We start from the raw sequence: 16,295 nt of genomic DNA on the forward strand, positions 1-16,295 counted from the left end.
CAGAGAGAGGTGATGAACATCTGGACGGTGAAGCCTCTTTGTTCAGGGAGCAATCCTGTTCATGGCATGCCATGCCAGCTGCTGGGAACACTGCTCGCACGGCAAAGAGAGCAGCCATCTAGCTCTGATGCTCCATCACCGTTCCTCCTTTTTCCCACACCATCTTTACCGCCCTGCTGACGGAAGCCACATGGTGGTCCATTAGAAGCTACATTCCCAAATAAACAGTCCACAAAGGATATGACCTTGTTTCAGACCTCTGTAGCTCACTATTGCTCAGGCATCAGAAACGCTGTGCAATTTGCAAGTCCACCTGCCTGTGCAATTTCCACGTAGTTTATGCCAATGCCTTGTGAGTTGGCAGCACCATACCCTTCAGCTGTCCTCGACAGAAGAGTTTGTTGATCTTTGCCCTTCCCAGACTTGTTCCCACATCTGCAATTCCCTGTAGGTATTCAGAAAAATAACTCACAGATTTTAAAAAGGTCAGTGAGCCAGGAATACTGTAATTTAAGTGGAGACCTGGGTGTATAAAATAGTTAACAAAGAAAACATTAGGCTGGAATAATGAAATGCCTGAATGCACTGAGTGAGGCAAGTAGTATTAAACTTGTATCGCTACATGTCAAGCAAACAGACAAGACTGATGTAACATTATGTACATATTACCTCAGTGTGAAAGCTATGCCTCTCGCTAGATTCTGACTGGTTGCGTGGCCAGCATCCCAAATAAAGAATCCCTATTGTTTTTTCCACTTCTACACTGAAAGTGATCGTATAATGACCATCATGAAAGAGTACATACATCCTGCTAACCAGACCAAAACTTACACAGTCATTAAAACGGGAAGACCAAAGAAAGAATAGAACTCATGTAAGCCAAACCATTAAAACCTGCTATGAATTGAACCCGGGATAATTTAACTCCTTTCATATTCATTTTTAAGGAGAGGTATCTCAAAAAAGCATTCTCATTTAAAAGCCAGACAAACACACTGTATGCAATATAAAAAGAACAGTAAAACACACGGAGCATTAGCATGTGAAAGAAACATGTTGCAATTATGTCAAATACTGCTTTTTATATTTTATTAACAAGCAAGCATCCCTGGAACTGGGTCTATATAAAAATACTTCATTAACCAATCAGAATACAAGGGAGTTATATAAATTTATTTTATGCAACATCGATTAGTTTTGAAAATTCCCATTTTTAATGTTTTAATTTCATCTTTTATTAAAAAAAATCACTAAAAGGACACAACCCACAAAAATACAATCTGTATCTGCTCTATATTTACAGATAACTGGTCACTATTAAGGCACAGATTTAAAACTAACATTTTTATGTAGCAAGTCAAATATTTGTGCATAATATAACACTAACAATACGGTACACTGTACTGTCATATTCCCTTTGTGGAATCAAAATAAGTGAGAAATTTTTTTCTTCCAGTGTGTTCTTTTTTTGTGTGAAGCCCTATTGAAAAATAATGTTGTTAATGGGAAATTCTTCACTTTGGTGTAGATGATATAAGCACTGCTCAGCAAAAGACCACATCAACTTAATACTGTAATAAAACCAGCTTCTGGGTATAGTACTGTCTAGATACCTAGTATGTACTTACAAAAGACTAAAAATCTAAGAGTGTAAAGGATTTTTGATGCTTTTAAGTTTAGGCAAAATAAGCAAGAAGGGGTTGCAGAAAATTCTGTACAAAGTGTTGCTGAATATTTATTACATTAAAAATATTTTATAAAATTAACATGACTGAATACAATTTGCTTTGCAAACACTGGTCTTGCAAATGCAAACATTTAAATGACAGCTTATCTGTAAGCACACAAATAGTCCTTGTAAATGGAACTATTTACATGCTTAGAAGTAAGGACAGCGTGAATAGTTTTAGAATTAGAAGTTGTAGCTTCCACAAGGGTTTCCACAAAGTTGCTCTTGTCCCTGTAACACACATACACACAAATATCTCATAGATACGTGGATATTGACTTTTGGCATTTGAGCACAGTAACTTTGATGTGAACAACCGCATGTGTACAAGATGCAGTTTTATCCATTCAGATCTCTAGTACAGTTTTAAAATCAGAGGAAGCTAACTGCTACTTGATCTACAGGGGAAGTCACCCAGCTATACACCATTAAGTAGATATGGCTGAAACGAGTACTGAGCAGTTATTTTTTGCTAACCGCAACAAGGCTTTACATTATTGCTTGATCATCTATGCCCTCAGGTAATAGTTTCTTTAAGTTCCCTTTGTGTGTGCAAATTTCTCTATACAACATTTTGTATTCTCACCTTAAATGAAAGAATTATCCATGGAAAGTGTCAAAACTATTTCTCACCCATTTTTGCATAAAAACCAACTACTGTAAATGTTATTCTAATGCCTTCTGTTAAGAGCACTTGACAGTGGTTTATGTCCATCTCAAAAGGCTTGTACACTGAACATAAATATTACATTACAGTAGAGGTAATTCACAATATTTCTTATGGGAATGCTTTTCAACAAATTAATGTTAATGGAAACTTCATATTGCATTGCAGAAAGAGGCACTTTATGAATTCCTTCATTATATCAGAACCCTTCATAAACCCATAACAAGACATCTGTAAAGACAGAAGAATAATATTGCCAAATTATTTGGACTTTCACAGTATAAGAATGCAATAGTTAGCTCTAGCCACTTATAATATGGACTCTTTCTGTTGAACATAACTTGTTTCAGAAATAGTTCATCTCCAGAGTTTTAAACACTTCTGCAGCTGACAATTACAAATCTAGATTGAATAAAACAGATGCTATTACACCTATTTTATGTAGGTCGCTTAATTGCTGCATGCATAGTCATGTAAGTAATATGCATCATTTATTAAATGGCAACAGTGCTGTCTTGTCAAATTAGATTAGTTGTCTGTTTAATCAAACTGACAGCCCAGAGCTCTAGTTTGATGAATGCCTTTCATTTTCTACCATAAATCTGCAGTAGATCAGTTTAATCTGTTACGTATTGTAGGTGTATAGAATCTAAAAATAAAAGTCTGATATAAATAAGTGTCCTTTAGTGGCAGGGTACTAAAAATAGCCCTTTGCTTTGAGACAACCATTAAAAACAGTTTTAGCATAACAGGCAGCAGTTAAATATGATGACTGCAAAGGGTTAATATTGCAAGGTCCATTTTGGTCTTTCATTGCATCTGTTACAGTGAGTGAGTATTATTGCAAGCAGCGTTAGACTGCTTCATAAGAGCATAATAGGACTGGTCCACTACCAAGTGGCTTGATTTTGGAACAATCTCTTCAGATAACTACCGGGGAGACAGAGAGAGGGAAAAATCTGTGTAAGAACCGGTTTCTAGTACCATTATAGTGAGATGTGACTTAATGCAGGAACACCTGAAAAAAATTTGATTAGTGCCAATATAAAAATCGACATGGAAATGAAAGAGAAATTTCCACAGGACAAGAAATCAGAACATGTAAAGTGCAGAAAGACCTCAATAATTATTTTAAGCAGTACCAGAAAAATCCATCTTGATAAAACCAAAATCTATGCTCTCTGGCATCCCAGCTCTTCATTCTTCCTTCATTCAACAAAGTAAAAATTCAGTGCATACATTATAGTTATAGGTAATAAAATACTAAACAAAGAACCCTATATTATTACTATTGCAAATTCTGTCCAATCTACACGAGTAAATCGTAACCCACATTTGGTGTTTTGAAAGACAACAGACAAAATGTGTTCTCTCCTTTTTTTGGCACAGTATTGTGCAGACAAAATGCTTTGGTCCTTGACACCCAAACTCCCAAAGTGCAGAGGGTGGTGTGCAGTGAAGGCTGTCCACAGGATTGCCATGTCCATCTTTACAGCTGACTTTCTGAGCCACAACTTGCTGCTACCAGCGACCGCTAACACTAGCAATGTCTGAATGATATTGACGTGGCAGTCTTCCACTAGCTCCACCTTCCAGGAATGAGGCACGTATGTTTGATGGGTCAAAGAGCTTTCTTCGGTTTTTATTCAGTTCTATAAAGGTCACACAAAAAAAAAATCTCTCATCAGAAATTAATTTTCATATTTTGATCTAAACAAAAAGCAAAACTTCTATTTAAGCAAACAAAATATTTTAGACAGAACAGTATGAACTGAAAATGTCTGAGGTACTCCTTCAATTTCACAGTTCAACAGGATAGTAGGAGTACCAGGTTAAAACTCAGAGGCTGCTTGGGACTCAGGCATCTATATGGTGCAATTCTTATTGGCACTGATACAGCGCAGAGTAGGTAATATTTTGCAATATTGATTTAGATCAAATTGACATAGCTGAAACACTTTCAAAAGGTTCTGTTATAATACTCAAAGGCTGCAATATGCCTGAAGGTACATGCGCACAGAATGTACGGCTGCAGCACAACCATGCACTGTAAACTGAGATGACAGAAAAGCTTATTAGCAACTTTATAATTTCTCAATGCACAATTCTTTATTTTAAACACAACACTGAAGCAATATTTTAGTAAGGACTTTTAGAAAAAACAGATGCTCACCTCTCATTCAAACATGCACCCTAAGCTTGTATTAGCAAATGCTCATCCAAAATGTTTTTCTTTTCCCCACTTTTCTATTCTTGTAAACAAACTCCATGATAGATACAAATCACTGAAAGATTACATAGATTTTCATGACTGCTATTGAACTAAGTACATTGCATTTTTATCCTCTCTATGCCACCATTTAAAATTCATAGAAAACATTCATTAATGGCATCAGTAGAAGAGATGCAAATCGGGAGAAAAATGATCTAGTGTTAAAATGAAGCATCTGAAGAAAACTCTTCCTCTAATACAGATTCATTGCCTAGACAATATAATATGAAATCTCATGCTATTTATTACAACTAGAAAAAAATCTGTTAGGCATTATATACTACAACACATTGTAAGAAATTACATTTGGCCTTCATCTTTCTGCATGTGGGGTACAAGACAACCTTTTAATTAAAGTGGGTTGGAAAAATTCCAAATGAGAGTTACATGTTTCTTTTCAAACCTACACATTTTGCAGAAACAACTGGCCTTGGGGGGAAAAAACCAAACAAAATCCAAACAAAAAACCAAACCAAAAACAAAGCCCCCCCAAAACCAGGCAGTTTTTCCCAGTAGGGTGACTGCTCTGCTAATCAAGTGGAGGACAGGGAACCAAAAGCATGAAAATGCCAGTTCCGACCGGTATGTAGTGTCGTTCAGACTCTGCAGAGCCTGTAATCCCAGAGCTTCAATGACCCACAGTTTTGGGGCATAAAACAAAGTTCACATCTGCTGTGAAACCAACTTTCTAGCAAGCTCCAACTTTACAAGGGGACACAGGACTATGCAACTGAAATCTTATTGGGTAATGTGAAAGCTCTATAAAGCCTGGTTTTAAGTGCCTTCTGATGAGGGCAAGCCAGTATGACCTCTGCGGACTATATTGTTACTTTTCAGTCTTTCCTAGATCCTTTGTCAACTATAAACACACAACTCAAGTGAGAAGAATACAAACAATACTTAAAATCAACAAATGATAATCTGTGTTATTTACCTGAGATTGCAAGCAGCATTTTTCTTCTGGCACCAAAAGTGGTAATTCCTAACTCTTTCAAATCTTGATCAGTAAGAGTAAGGAATGTCTGCAGATCAATCTAGAGTAAAAATAAATATGAAAATTATGCAAAACAAGTCTCTCCCCAAAAGTATTAAGCCATAAACGTGGTTCAGAATAGCTTCACAATTTTTTTTTTCCTACCCCATTTTACAGTTACTCTGCCAACCTATTCTTTGCATGTAAAGAGCAACCATTGCTTTCCAATGGCTTCTTCACACAGTTGCTTAATTCGCTACTCTGCATTTCTGATAAAGAGAAACTAAAAAGCGAGTAGTTTTAGAAAAGCACAGAAGATCAATTGATCTTATTTATTTGTGACTCTTGAGATTCTGAGTATTTACGACAATTGCTACAATGTACTTGGGAATAGCCACGTATATGTGTCTGTAGATATGGTAGGTGCTTCAGACTATACTAGGTTAGCAGAGGATGATTTCCCAACTACTGGTGACGCGCTTGAGTTAAAGCACTGAGTATTTCACAGCATTCCAAAGTGTGTGCAACCATGTATGTTTGTGGGTTTTTTTCTCCCAATACAATTCACAGAAACTTAGTGGAAAATTGTTTAGTTTTCACTCTGGCCAAACTACTTGGCTCCTCTCACACCTAATCAGCAACTTGAGGTAAGAAAAACCAAAACAAAAACCCACCTGTCAAACAAAAGCCATCTTTAGTGTTAGAAACCAACACAGCCATCTCTGCTTTTTAGAAGAGTGACTAAGCTAATAGGAAAGGATTAATGACTGGATAATATGGGTATTATGGAACATGCAGGGGAGTACAGAGGAGATACATCTGCGGAACTGTACACAGAATTAATTGAGGCACAGCTCTATTTATTGGCTCAGATTGAGGATTGACCTTGCCACTTTCAGACTCGTTGCAGGCAAACCCATGGCGGTGTCTATCCCACAACTGCCAGTGCTTTGCAACCCAAAAAAGAGTTCATTAGCTCAGGTGCAGTCAGTTCCTAAGCACTTTTGTTCAGTACTGCACAGGAATAAAATTCCCCCACAGCACTTAAGCAGCATGATTAGAGAGAAACAAGAAATGCTGGCAGGAAACACACCAGATCCAGCTACCCCCGGGCTGAGACAGCAGCAATAACTTCAGTGGACTCAGGACGATTCTGTGAGTGCATATACATGAGTGACTTGGTGCATAGGAGAAGGTACAAATTTGCCTCATGTCTACCCTTGGAATAGTGCAGTATGCACTTCAACGTGCCCCTTGTGTGTGCAGTTTTCCTCTCGTGGAAGCAAATCTGAAGCTAAATTATTGGCACACCAGAGCAATTCATGCAACATGAATGGAAGGTCCTCTTGGAGTTTGTTCTTCATGAACACATGCACGGTTCTTTTAATGACATGGCAATCTGTGCAAAAACCCACTTTGTGTGTTCTGTTAGAAGAAAACATGCAGGTGCAAATCCGAGACCAGCCACTGGTGCAGACCTCACTGCTGATAGAGATGCAAAGCGGACATATGGGTCCAGAAGACAGGAAGATGCCAAATTCAACTGTGGTCCTTCCCCTGTACCACATGAGGTACTGACACAACCCACACGGACATCTGTTTTGCTCCCTAGTACACCCAATTCCAGCGGTGTGAAACATACAACTTCCCACATACAACTACAGCATTTTCAGGACAAGCTCAGGGGCTCTATGCCTAAGCCAGTAAGTCTTGCAGCTGGGCTCACTGTACTTTTGTGACACAGTTAGATCTGTCACCAGAATAAACTATCTGCAGATAACCAAGCTGACTCTACCTATATAGGATCCTACAGACATGAAATACTACGACTTGGACTGAACTGAGATTAGTTGGTGTGGAAATGGAAAGCTCAGAGATGACTGACCATATCTCTCTGTTGGGAGTGGATCAAAGGAACTCAACTGGCACACAGGGGAAGAGGCGAGGGATGAATATATGTGACCCCAGCATTGGCCAAGACAAGACGTTACTACTGAATGCAGACTGGATTTCCATAACCTATACATGAAGTTGACCGAAAGCTATTAAATTCTAGTTAGCATCCTAGTTTACAAGTAGAAGCCAAGGTTTAAACTTCCTTGAACAGGGGAGAAAAACCAACCAACCAACCAAAAAAACCCCAAAAACCAAACCGTAGTTTAATTCTTTGTTAAGTATAAATCAAAGGTGCAGGTCAAGCGTCCAGGCTGGCTATCTGGAAATTGAAAGACGTGTGATACAGCTTTGAAAGAACAGCTCATGAAAATCCTGTCACAAAGTGAGACTTCTTAGTGGCTTTGGTCAAGAGACAGAACAACTACTGCTGGAAAACACGCTACAAACACAAAAGCGTCTTTCAAAGGAATACTAACCTCTTGCTGTTGGAATACATCTGTGTATTTGCCCAAACCAAGTTTGCTGAACAGCTCAGGCAGATCAGATCCCTTGAACAAACTGTTCAGGTTACAGCCATTGCTTCCTGTCAGCGAGGAAATGCAGTCCATGTAATTACTGCTACTGAGATAGTGTTCAGCTAAAAGGGAAGAAGTGCATGTTTTAGTCATGTCACAGAAGTGCACAATTTTCTGTCATATCAACGTTATATTCAATTACATCATTAAATGAACAAAATACTTAAATCTTTATTATTTGGCACAAAAAGCCTCTCAGTTGCCTGAGATAATGAACAACATAAGGCAATTTTTTTGTTAATTAAGTTCCAGTGTTTGTTTTCTACAGAAAGAATAAAATCACATTATGTGAACTGTCACATGGATACAAGTCAGGAACTCATACAGGGGAAAGAGCTGCAAGACCCCATTGCTCTTCCTCCTTCTAAGCCCTCTCCTCTTTTCTCCAGTCAATATTTTCGAAAACACCATTGCACACAAATGCAACCAGCCCCTTTTGGTCTGGATCGGAATGCTGGAGCAATTCCTGGTAAAGAAACTACCTAGTAGCCACATGATTTGGCTATTATTTCAGTACAATACAGACAAAAAAAATAAATGCAATAGTTTTCTAAAAGACTAAAACTGGAAAAACACTCCCTGTACAATTTTAAATTACATTCCAAAAAGGTGTATATTTAAAGAAAAGTTTCCAGGGTGAGGTTCTTCCAAAACGCAAGAAAGCCAATTTAGCAGTGCAATCCCGTTCCTCTGTGTGTGCATACTGATAGTATGTAATCACATAGTTTATAATTATTTTTCCTCATGCTGCATAAGAAAAGGATAGCTCCCAGGGAGTGCATCAGGCATTTGTGTAAATGGGGCCATTGTGAGTGCTCCCTCCCTTGTTACAGACACAGAGAAGAACAGTGAATGCATAAGAGGCTTGCAGGAGGTAAAGGATACTTTTCCAGGTGAGTAAAATTAAGATTGTCCCAGAGACTTATGCTATGGCCTCCATTATAGAATGCCAATAGGATATGAAAACCACAATTTTTCACAACTGGCTATGCTACATTTCTTATTTTCTGGGCACAGACTAGTTAGAAGCACTTGGGATCGGATTTACAGAGTTTGGAGAATTTCTATCAACCTCAGCTCTATTTTGGAAAAGAGAGTTTTAAAATACAGTAAACCGTTCAATGTTGAAAATGTGAACATTAAATTTGACAAATGAAGCAACAACTAAGTTGATTTTTTAGACTTTAAAAGGTGGTGCCTCAATTTCTTCACTATCAGAGTAAGATAACACTAAAAATACTCAAACAGAAACTCATGATCCTACACGCAGGGCAGATGAAAACTGAGTATTAAGAAATACTTCTTACTGGTGCAGTCAGGAGAAAAAAAAGAAGAAATTCAACACTACTATGCAATTGTGTCAATGAAGACTTACATTTTAGTACTCTGGCACCCATACATTAAGGTAAATACATTTGTTCAGCCAACTCATAACTATTTCTTTCCTCCCTCCTTCACACATTTCATTCTCTGGGAAAGCTACAGCTGCTATAGAACAGTTTCCCTCACTACCAATGTATTCATGTTTCTAATTTTCTTCTAATGCATATGTAATTAGATTTTTAATCCTTATTTATTTTGATTAACCTAGAGCTTCCATTTTTGTCCAATTAACTTGGAAACATCAATGGCTTGATTTCAAAGGTAAAATTTTCATCTCTCTTGTTCTGTGAGTACTTAGAATATGGTATGCAGACATTCACAGCTGAACTAACGTGCTTTTTAAAATCATAAATAATTACAAGTATACCAACCATGAATATTTTCTCTAATTGAAACTATCTTTTCTTAGTATGTCCAACTTTTACTATCTGTGTACTTTGTAGTTAATCTGGGATTTAGGTTTTATTCACCTTTATAAGAAAAATGCAACAAAAGAAAGTAAAACCAGCCATAGTAGTTATTTCCCTATAATGCAGTTAGTTAGTATGGACCAGTATTCTCCACCTCCATTTTTCACTCTTTCAGAAAGGCATGTATTACGTTATTAAAAAAAATGAAATTAAGTTTCAAAGAGTTCAACTGAAGTAAAATTTTAATTTATAAGTTTTAAACATTGTTTAAAAAGTAATTACAAAATTTACAGCCTGTATCCACAAAAATCAGTGTTTAAAATCATGTGCTAAGCCATGCCAAACATATGGACAGTCTTATTTTATAACCATAAAGAGAATCATGCTTTAAAATTCAAGATCAGCACAGATTATGACTTCTCCACCAGCGAGCAAATAGCCCAATGAATACCTGGCTGTTGTTGTTGCATCGATAACAGAGCAGAACAATAGTAGTCTAGAAATAAGCTTTTATATAGGTCTGTTTTCAATACACCTTGAAAAACCCCTTCCAAGACAGCAAAGAGCTTTCAGCAAGAATGTCTTGCATTTAAAAAATTTCCTCAAAAGTTTTCCTTTTGGATCATTATTCGTATATCATGTTACACAATCTTGCATATGCTTTCACTTTTCAATTTGTAAAATAAGTTTACCTTACAGGTACCAGTAATTTAAATCCTTAGTGATGTCAGGAAACATTTATATTAAAATAAATATTCATTGATATCAATATGTTTTTTTTTTTTTTTTAAATCAGATCTTAAGAAATTATTAACCTGACTTATTTTGTTTCCGTTTGGGGCTGCCAATTGAGGAGACAAATTCATTATGAGCTGTGGGTCCAAGCCCATTACGGTCTCTCCAGTTATCAGATTCACTGCCACTTCCCAGGTGCTCCCGACTGTTGGACCGTGAGAGAGACATTGATGAACCCTGCAAATCAAAAAAAGAAAATTTGGGCAGAAAACAGAAGTTTCATTGTGACTCAGATGTTCTCTTTGAAGCAGCTCAGTTTGAAAAAACAAAACCAAACCAAAAAACAGCTTTTAATGCTTGCAAATATTCCTTTGGCAGTTGATCAATAGTCAAATAATTGCAAACTGGACAGAAAAACAGCAGGTGTTCTTAAAACATATGCAGTTTACAGATTTTAAGCAGAAGTTATTTAAAGACCATGCTTCAAAATAAATTGCTCGGTATTTCCAAGTTTGTTGCCAAAACGTTCCTCGGTATCAAATTCCCACACAAATTCTAGACAAAGCAGTCTATCGACTATATCCCTTCACAGGGAAGAGAACATAACAGAACATCTATCTGAAGATAAGTGGATCAAGCACACAATACTTGTCACCAATATGCTACACAATACAACAACAATTCTGCAATGGTTTGTGAATTTGCAGATTTTTTTTTTTTTTTAAATAGATTTTCATATTCCTGTAAAGTACTAATTATCAAACTTTCATCACTGTGGGTCAGAATGTTCCAAAATAAGGCTACAATATTCCCTGAAAGCAGCAGTTAACTATGGAATTGGGTGGGGATGTACCCAAAAAGAGATGGACATTATTGATACCACACACTTACATAAACTAAAAATTGTGGAACCAAACGAACAATTTAATTCTATACACATACATCAAATTCCAATTGAAAAGCACAACTTAGGAGGCAGCAATCTCTTCTATTATTCAGGAAAATTGACACTACTGAAGAAAAAAAGGCAAAAGCTCTTTGTCACGGGCAAAATCGGGAAGGTGTGAGCTATGGTTAGTATGACTCAACAAATGGAGAAAAGCAGGAATTGACTTCAAGTCTTAGAGAAAAGCAAGAAGAGACAGGGCCTCTACATTATGTTAGATCATAGTGATGGCTAAAAGTTCTGAAGTAAAAAAGATGTCATCCAATGTTTCTGGAAAACCGAATGCAAAGTAAAATATCACAGTGAAGATGAAATATGTTTGGTGAGCTTATTTTGCAAATTAACTTCCCAGACATTAGACTATAATACCACCACTACGTCTGTTCAAAGACTTCAATACATGACTCTCATCAAAAGTGCATGGAGGAAGTGTGGCGGTACTGCCTCTAATACCAATGATGTTGAAGACTGCTAAATTGAAGGAGGATACAAAGAATCCAAGTTTTTTAGCTTCCCCAGATGTTTCCACAATAGCTCATACCAAACAATGGAAACAGGAGTCCTAGCGCACTATCATTTCTCTGGAAAGAGCTGAGCCTGTGGTTTGCACATGGGCAGACTCTGAGTGACTAAGATGCAGTGCTCGTGCTTAGAATGACATGCCTGCTTAGAGACTTTTAGCAGAGCATCATGCTTTGGGGAAAAACCCCAGCTCAATCAGTATAGAAAAGTATGTAAAAAAAAAAATTTCACAGATTTTGGTTGTAGCTTTTTCTCTCCCCCTAGTTACTACTGCAAGGTAATTATGTCTATCCAAACCTATTACACGTGGTTGAATGACAAAAAGTTCACACGTCAAGTGGGGAACACCAAGGCACATTTTTACCATGGTTAAATATTTCTTTTGCATTAAAAGATAGGTATATCCCAGAGAAGAGCTGTCTGAAGTCCCAGTCCTGAAGAAACATACCATTTACATTTTATATAAGTAAGACAGAGATAAAGAAAAAGGTGTTTCTATGGAAGTTGGGAAAGATTACAGCGAGGAAACACACTAAAAAGCAACTTCAGAACACCTTTGAAAAGAAAGGAACATAATTCCCTGCAAGATTCCCATGGTGGAACTCTGAAGAGACTCGCTGGACCCTACGGCTGCTTTCTCCCTGGGAAATTTCTGGGCCCAGTGAATAGTGCAAATAGAGCAAGCTCTTCCAGTTCCACAGCTTTGTCAACGGAAGATAAGATGAGCTGCAGCCATTTCTTGTTCTAACATTCTGCTCCACCATGCAGTGATTCACATTATATAGTTTATCTGTTATATACACACTGCTTTAATTAGGTTACAAAATTACTACCACTTGTCTACAACTATTGAGATATTTGGTCCCATAAGTTGTTTTAAGTTTCTTTAAACAAATATATTTTCAGGAGCAGACTTCTATAAAGCTAGAATAAGATTTATAAAGCGGATATAATTTTGGATGTTGTGCCGAATGTATTCCATATGCCTTAATATTTATGTAAGAAACATTTTTCACAATTAAAAAAAATATTTAGAACCCTAAGAGGAAAGCTAAAATCTTATCCACAAGATTTTTTTACAAAAATTACAGACGTTTCTCAAAAGAAACAACTGGATCATTCACTAGAAATAAAACTTCCATTACATTAGTTTTTTATACCTCATACGTAGTTGTCATAGATGGCTTGTACGATACATGATTCGCTCTTCTTAGTTCCTTGATAGTTTCTGCAGGCATAGATTTAGAGAACCCCAAACCACTCCAAGTGTTTGTTGGAGTTCTCACTTCTGTTACAACTGGCTTCTTTAACATAGCTGAAAAAATACAGAGACAAATTAGTAAATCTCAACCTTAGTACAGGTACTGAGATGATAACCCTGAAGTCATGTATGCTAATAGACTTCAACCCACCAAAAGTAAATTCTAGACACCTCCACTTGCTACACAGCTTGAATCCTACCCTTCCTTAAGGCAATTTACTCTGTCAGAAGATAGTTAAGCCCCATAGGGCTGCAAGGAAGCCAAAAGAATCATACCTGTTTCAAAAAGAACGGTTTCTGGTTTCTTTTGGTGTGGCGGTATTTGGTTTATATTTAACAGGGTCAAAGACATGGTTAAGTCCCTTATCTATTTTGTAACTTAATTTATCCCTGAAATAAGGAGCAACTTTGCCAATATGACAAACATCTTAAAGTTTAATTTGCATCCAAATAAAAACAAGTATTACAGCTGTGAGGTCTCTGAAAACAACATGGACATTTGCATATGGATATATTCACACACAGAATATCCCACCTGCAAGTTGTTTAAACTGTATTTTATACTATGTTGGTATTAGGAAACTTTTGGAACATGGAAATCAATATACAAATGTTTCACTATCAGCTTTAAATTACAAAACTGAAACTTCAGAAAATTCTTTCAGCCATTTACTAACAAACTTTTCAGAAGTCACTGTTTATCCACATACCTTTGGTTGCTAGTAGCTTCTTCTGTTCATAGTCAAATGCCTAAAAATTAAACATGCAGAAGATAGCTTAATTGCCATTCTAACTAAACCTCATTCCAGTACTCAGCTCTTTGTAAAAACAAAGGTTTTGAAAGTGGCCAGTGAATACATCTAGGAGAAACCTGAAGTACTCCACAATAATTTGAAAGTAGTCCAGTTAGAGCCTTAGTTACTTAAAACGTTCACTCAAACATAGATAACAAAGATTTTAAGTAACTATCTGATATCCATTTGAGTGAGGCTGCAGCAGTATTTACAAACTGTTTAGGCAGATTTTTTTTTTTTTTTTTTTAAATAAGACATTTTTTCAAGCATAGTTGCTCTTCCTTAATCATCTGTTCTTAGCATTTAAAACATTCCTCAACAGCACAAAAAAGATAATATATATCTTAGACAGCAAATCTAGGCACCACAGTTATTTTTAGTAATCTTCTTTCAAGTTCAGTTCATCTCCATACACTCATCCTCTGAAAGAAAAAGAACTTCAGTTTTGAGAGAATTAAAAAAACCTTGTATTTGCACTACCTATGACAATGGAAGATTTGAAATTTAAATACTCCTGGTTAACTAAGTTACATTTCTTTGAATTATGGATTAGCAAGTTTAAGCATATGCACAAAACTATAAAAATGTAGCGTTAAATTCACTACTTTAAATAACTAGAGCTCTGATAAGGAAAACAGCTGCAAAACACTAACCTTAATCTTGTTCCACTACTCCATGCAGTCTAGTTATGCCCACACTGATAGATCTATACTGAAAACTACTCTGTTACTACAGCTTGACAAACAGTCAAAGGGGTCTCTCTCTTTGGGGAGATTTGCAATAACACGGAAGTATTTTATAGTATAGTAGTAGGCTGTAGTTAACAGAGTAGGAACAGTACAAGAAAAAAAAAGGAGTATATGTACAGATCCATATTTGTAAAGCAAAACCAGTGTAGTTACTCCAGTAAATCCTCCTGTATATGAACCTGAAGCTATAGAAAAATATTGTGTTGACTCTGCTTATGAAAAGTTGTATATATAATTTTGTATATATAATTCCCTCTTCTCAAAGCAATGATATAAGATTTTTTACACACAAATGATGCTTGTGTAGACTAATATAGCCATGCAATTTACTCTGTACTTAAATTTTTCTTATTCAACAGAAGCATAAGGGCTTTTTTGTCTTCAAGACTTCTAGTTGACAACCCACTCTTTAGTTGAAAGAGTTAACGACTTTGCTGGGTAATGCTTTTACTGAAATGGTAACGGCAAGTCAGTCTGCTGGTCAACAGTCACCTTTGCATTCTGTGGTAATTTCACTTTCCAATTATCGAGTTTTGCACTAGATTTGGGTTTATTCAGGGAAACATACCTGCATATTTACATATGATGGCTGCGGAGCTAGACGTGCTCTTTCAGAGTTCTGCTGGGCAGCTGCTGCTCGCTCTGCTGCCCGTTCACTTCCAGGAGCCTTTTTATCAGCCATGGGACTTTCAGAAGCACTTAACTCTGCATCTGAGAGCAGCCTCTCTGCAGTACTGTGGGAGCAAAGTCAGTATTAACTCCAGCCTTCTTTTTCACAAGCAGCACATTCAATGCAATTTTGATAATTGAGCTTCACCCTGAGAAGTCTGGCAGCAAAATTCAAGAAATGCCAGTACACAAACATCTCAGCATTTTTAGCAATATTTCCAGAGTCTCAGCTTTTTCTTCTGTCAGTGAAACAAAGCGTGTATCGCTGCTTCCTTTATTACCAAGTATGAAGCATAGTTTATAGATTCAGATTTGAGCTGTCTGGTATCTGGAATTATCACATGCAATCTGTACACAGCGTGACTTCATACCATTTAGCCTTGCTCAGGCCAGCAGCTCAGCAGTTTTAACAGATTGATAGTAGTAGGAAAAAGAGAGATGCATAATGGGGACTAAGAAAGTTAACATGGGTCCTACTTGCTTTTAAAGCTTCAATAATTGCAGTCCTACATGCCAAAATGCCTCTTAATGTAATCTTTTCTTTCTAAAAATCAGCCACATTTAATGCCTACTTTAGAAGAGCATAAACTCTTACTTCAAAGCAAGGTGACCATGTTTTAGATGCTGTGGACTACCCTAGAAAAATGCCCTAAGGCAACTGTGAGCACTATATCCTCAACAAAAAGAACAAGACATACAAACAACTGAGTGACA

General features: G+C 36.8%; 1 protein-coding gene across 1 annotated transcript in view; it reads right to left on the bottom strand.

Moving 5' to 3' along the window:
* Positions 1-3,917: 3,917 nt before the first annotated feature.
* Positions 3,918-16,295, bottom strand: part of BICC1 (BicC family RNA binding protein 1) — a 74,792-nt gene continuing 62,414 nt past the window's right edge. The window contains exons 14-20 of the mRNA XM_009575939.1: positions 15,481-15,646; positions 14,080-14,119; positions 13,269-13,423; positions 10,721-10,877; positions 8,014-8,174; positions 5,603-5,702; positions 3,918-4,048 (exon numbers count right to left, since the gene is read on the bottom strand). Coding sequence (XP_009574234.1) covers positions 3,918-4,048; positions 5,603-5,702; positions 8,014-8,174; positions 10,721-10,877; positions 13,269-13,423; positions 14,080-14,119; positions 15,481-15,646 — 910 coding nt within the window. The remainder of the gene's footprint in view (positions 4,049-5,602; positions 5,703-8,013; positions 8,175-10,720; positions 10,878-13,268; positions 13,424-14,079; positions 14,120-15,480; positions 15,647-16,295) is intronic.

This window comes from Fulmarus glacialis, unplaced genomic scaffold (genome assembly GCF_000690835.1).
Source record: "Fulmarus glacialis isolate BGI_N327 unplaced genomic scaffold, ASM69083v1 scaffold40174, whole genome shotgun sequence".
NCBI lineage: Eukaryota > Metazoa > Chordata > Aves > Procellariiformes > Procellariidae > Fulmarus > Fulmarus glacialis.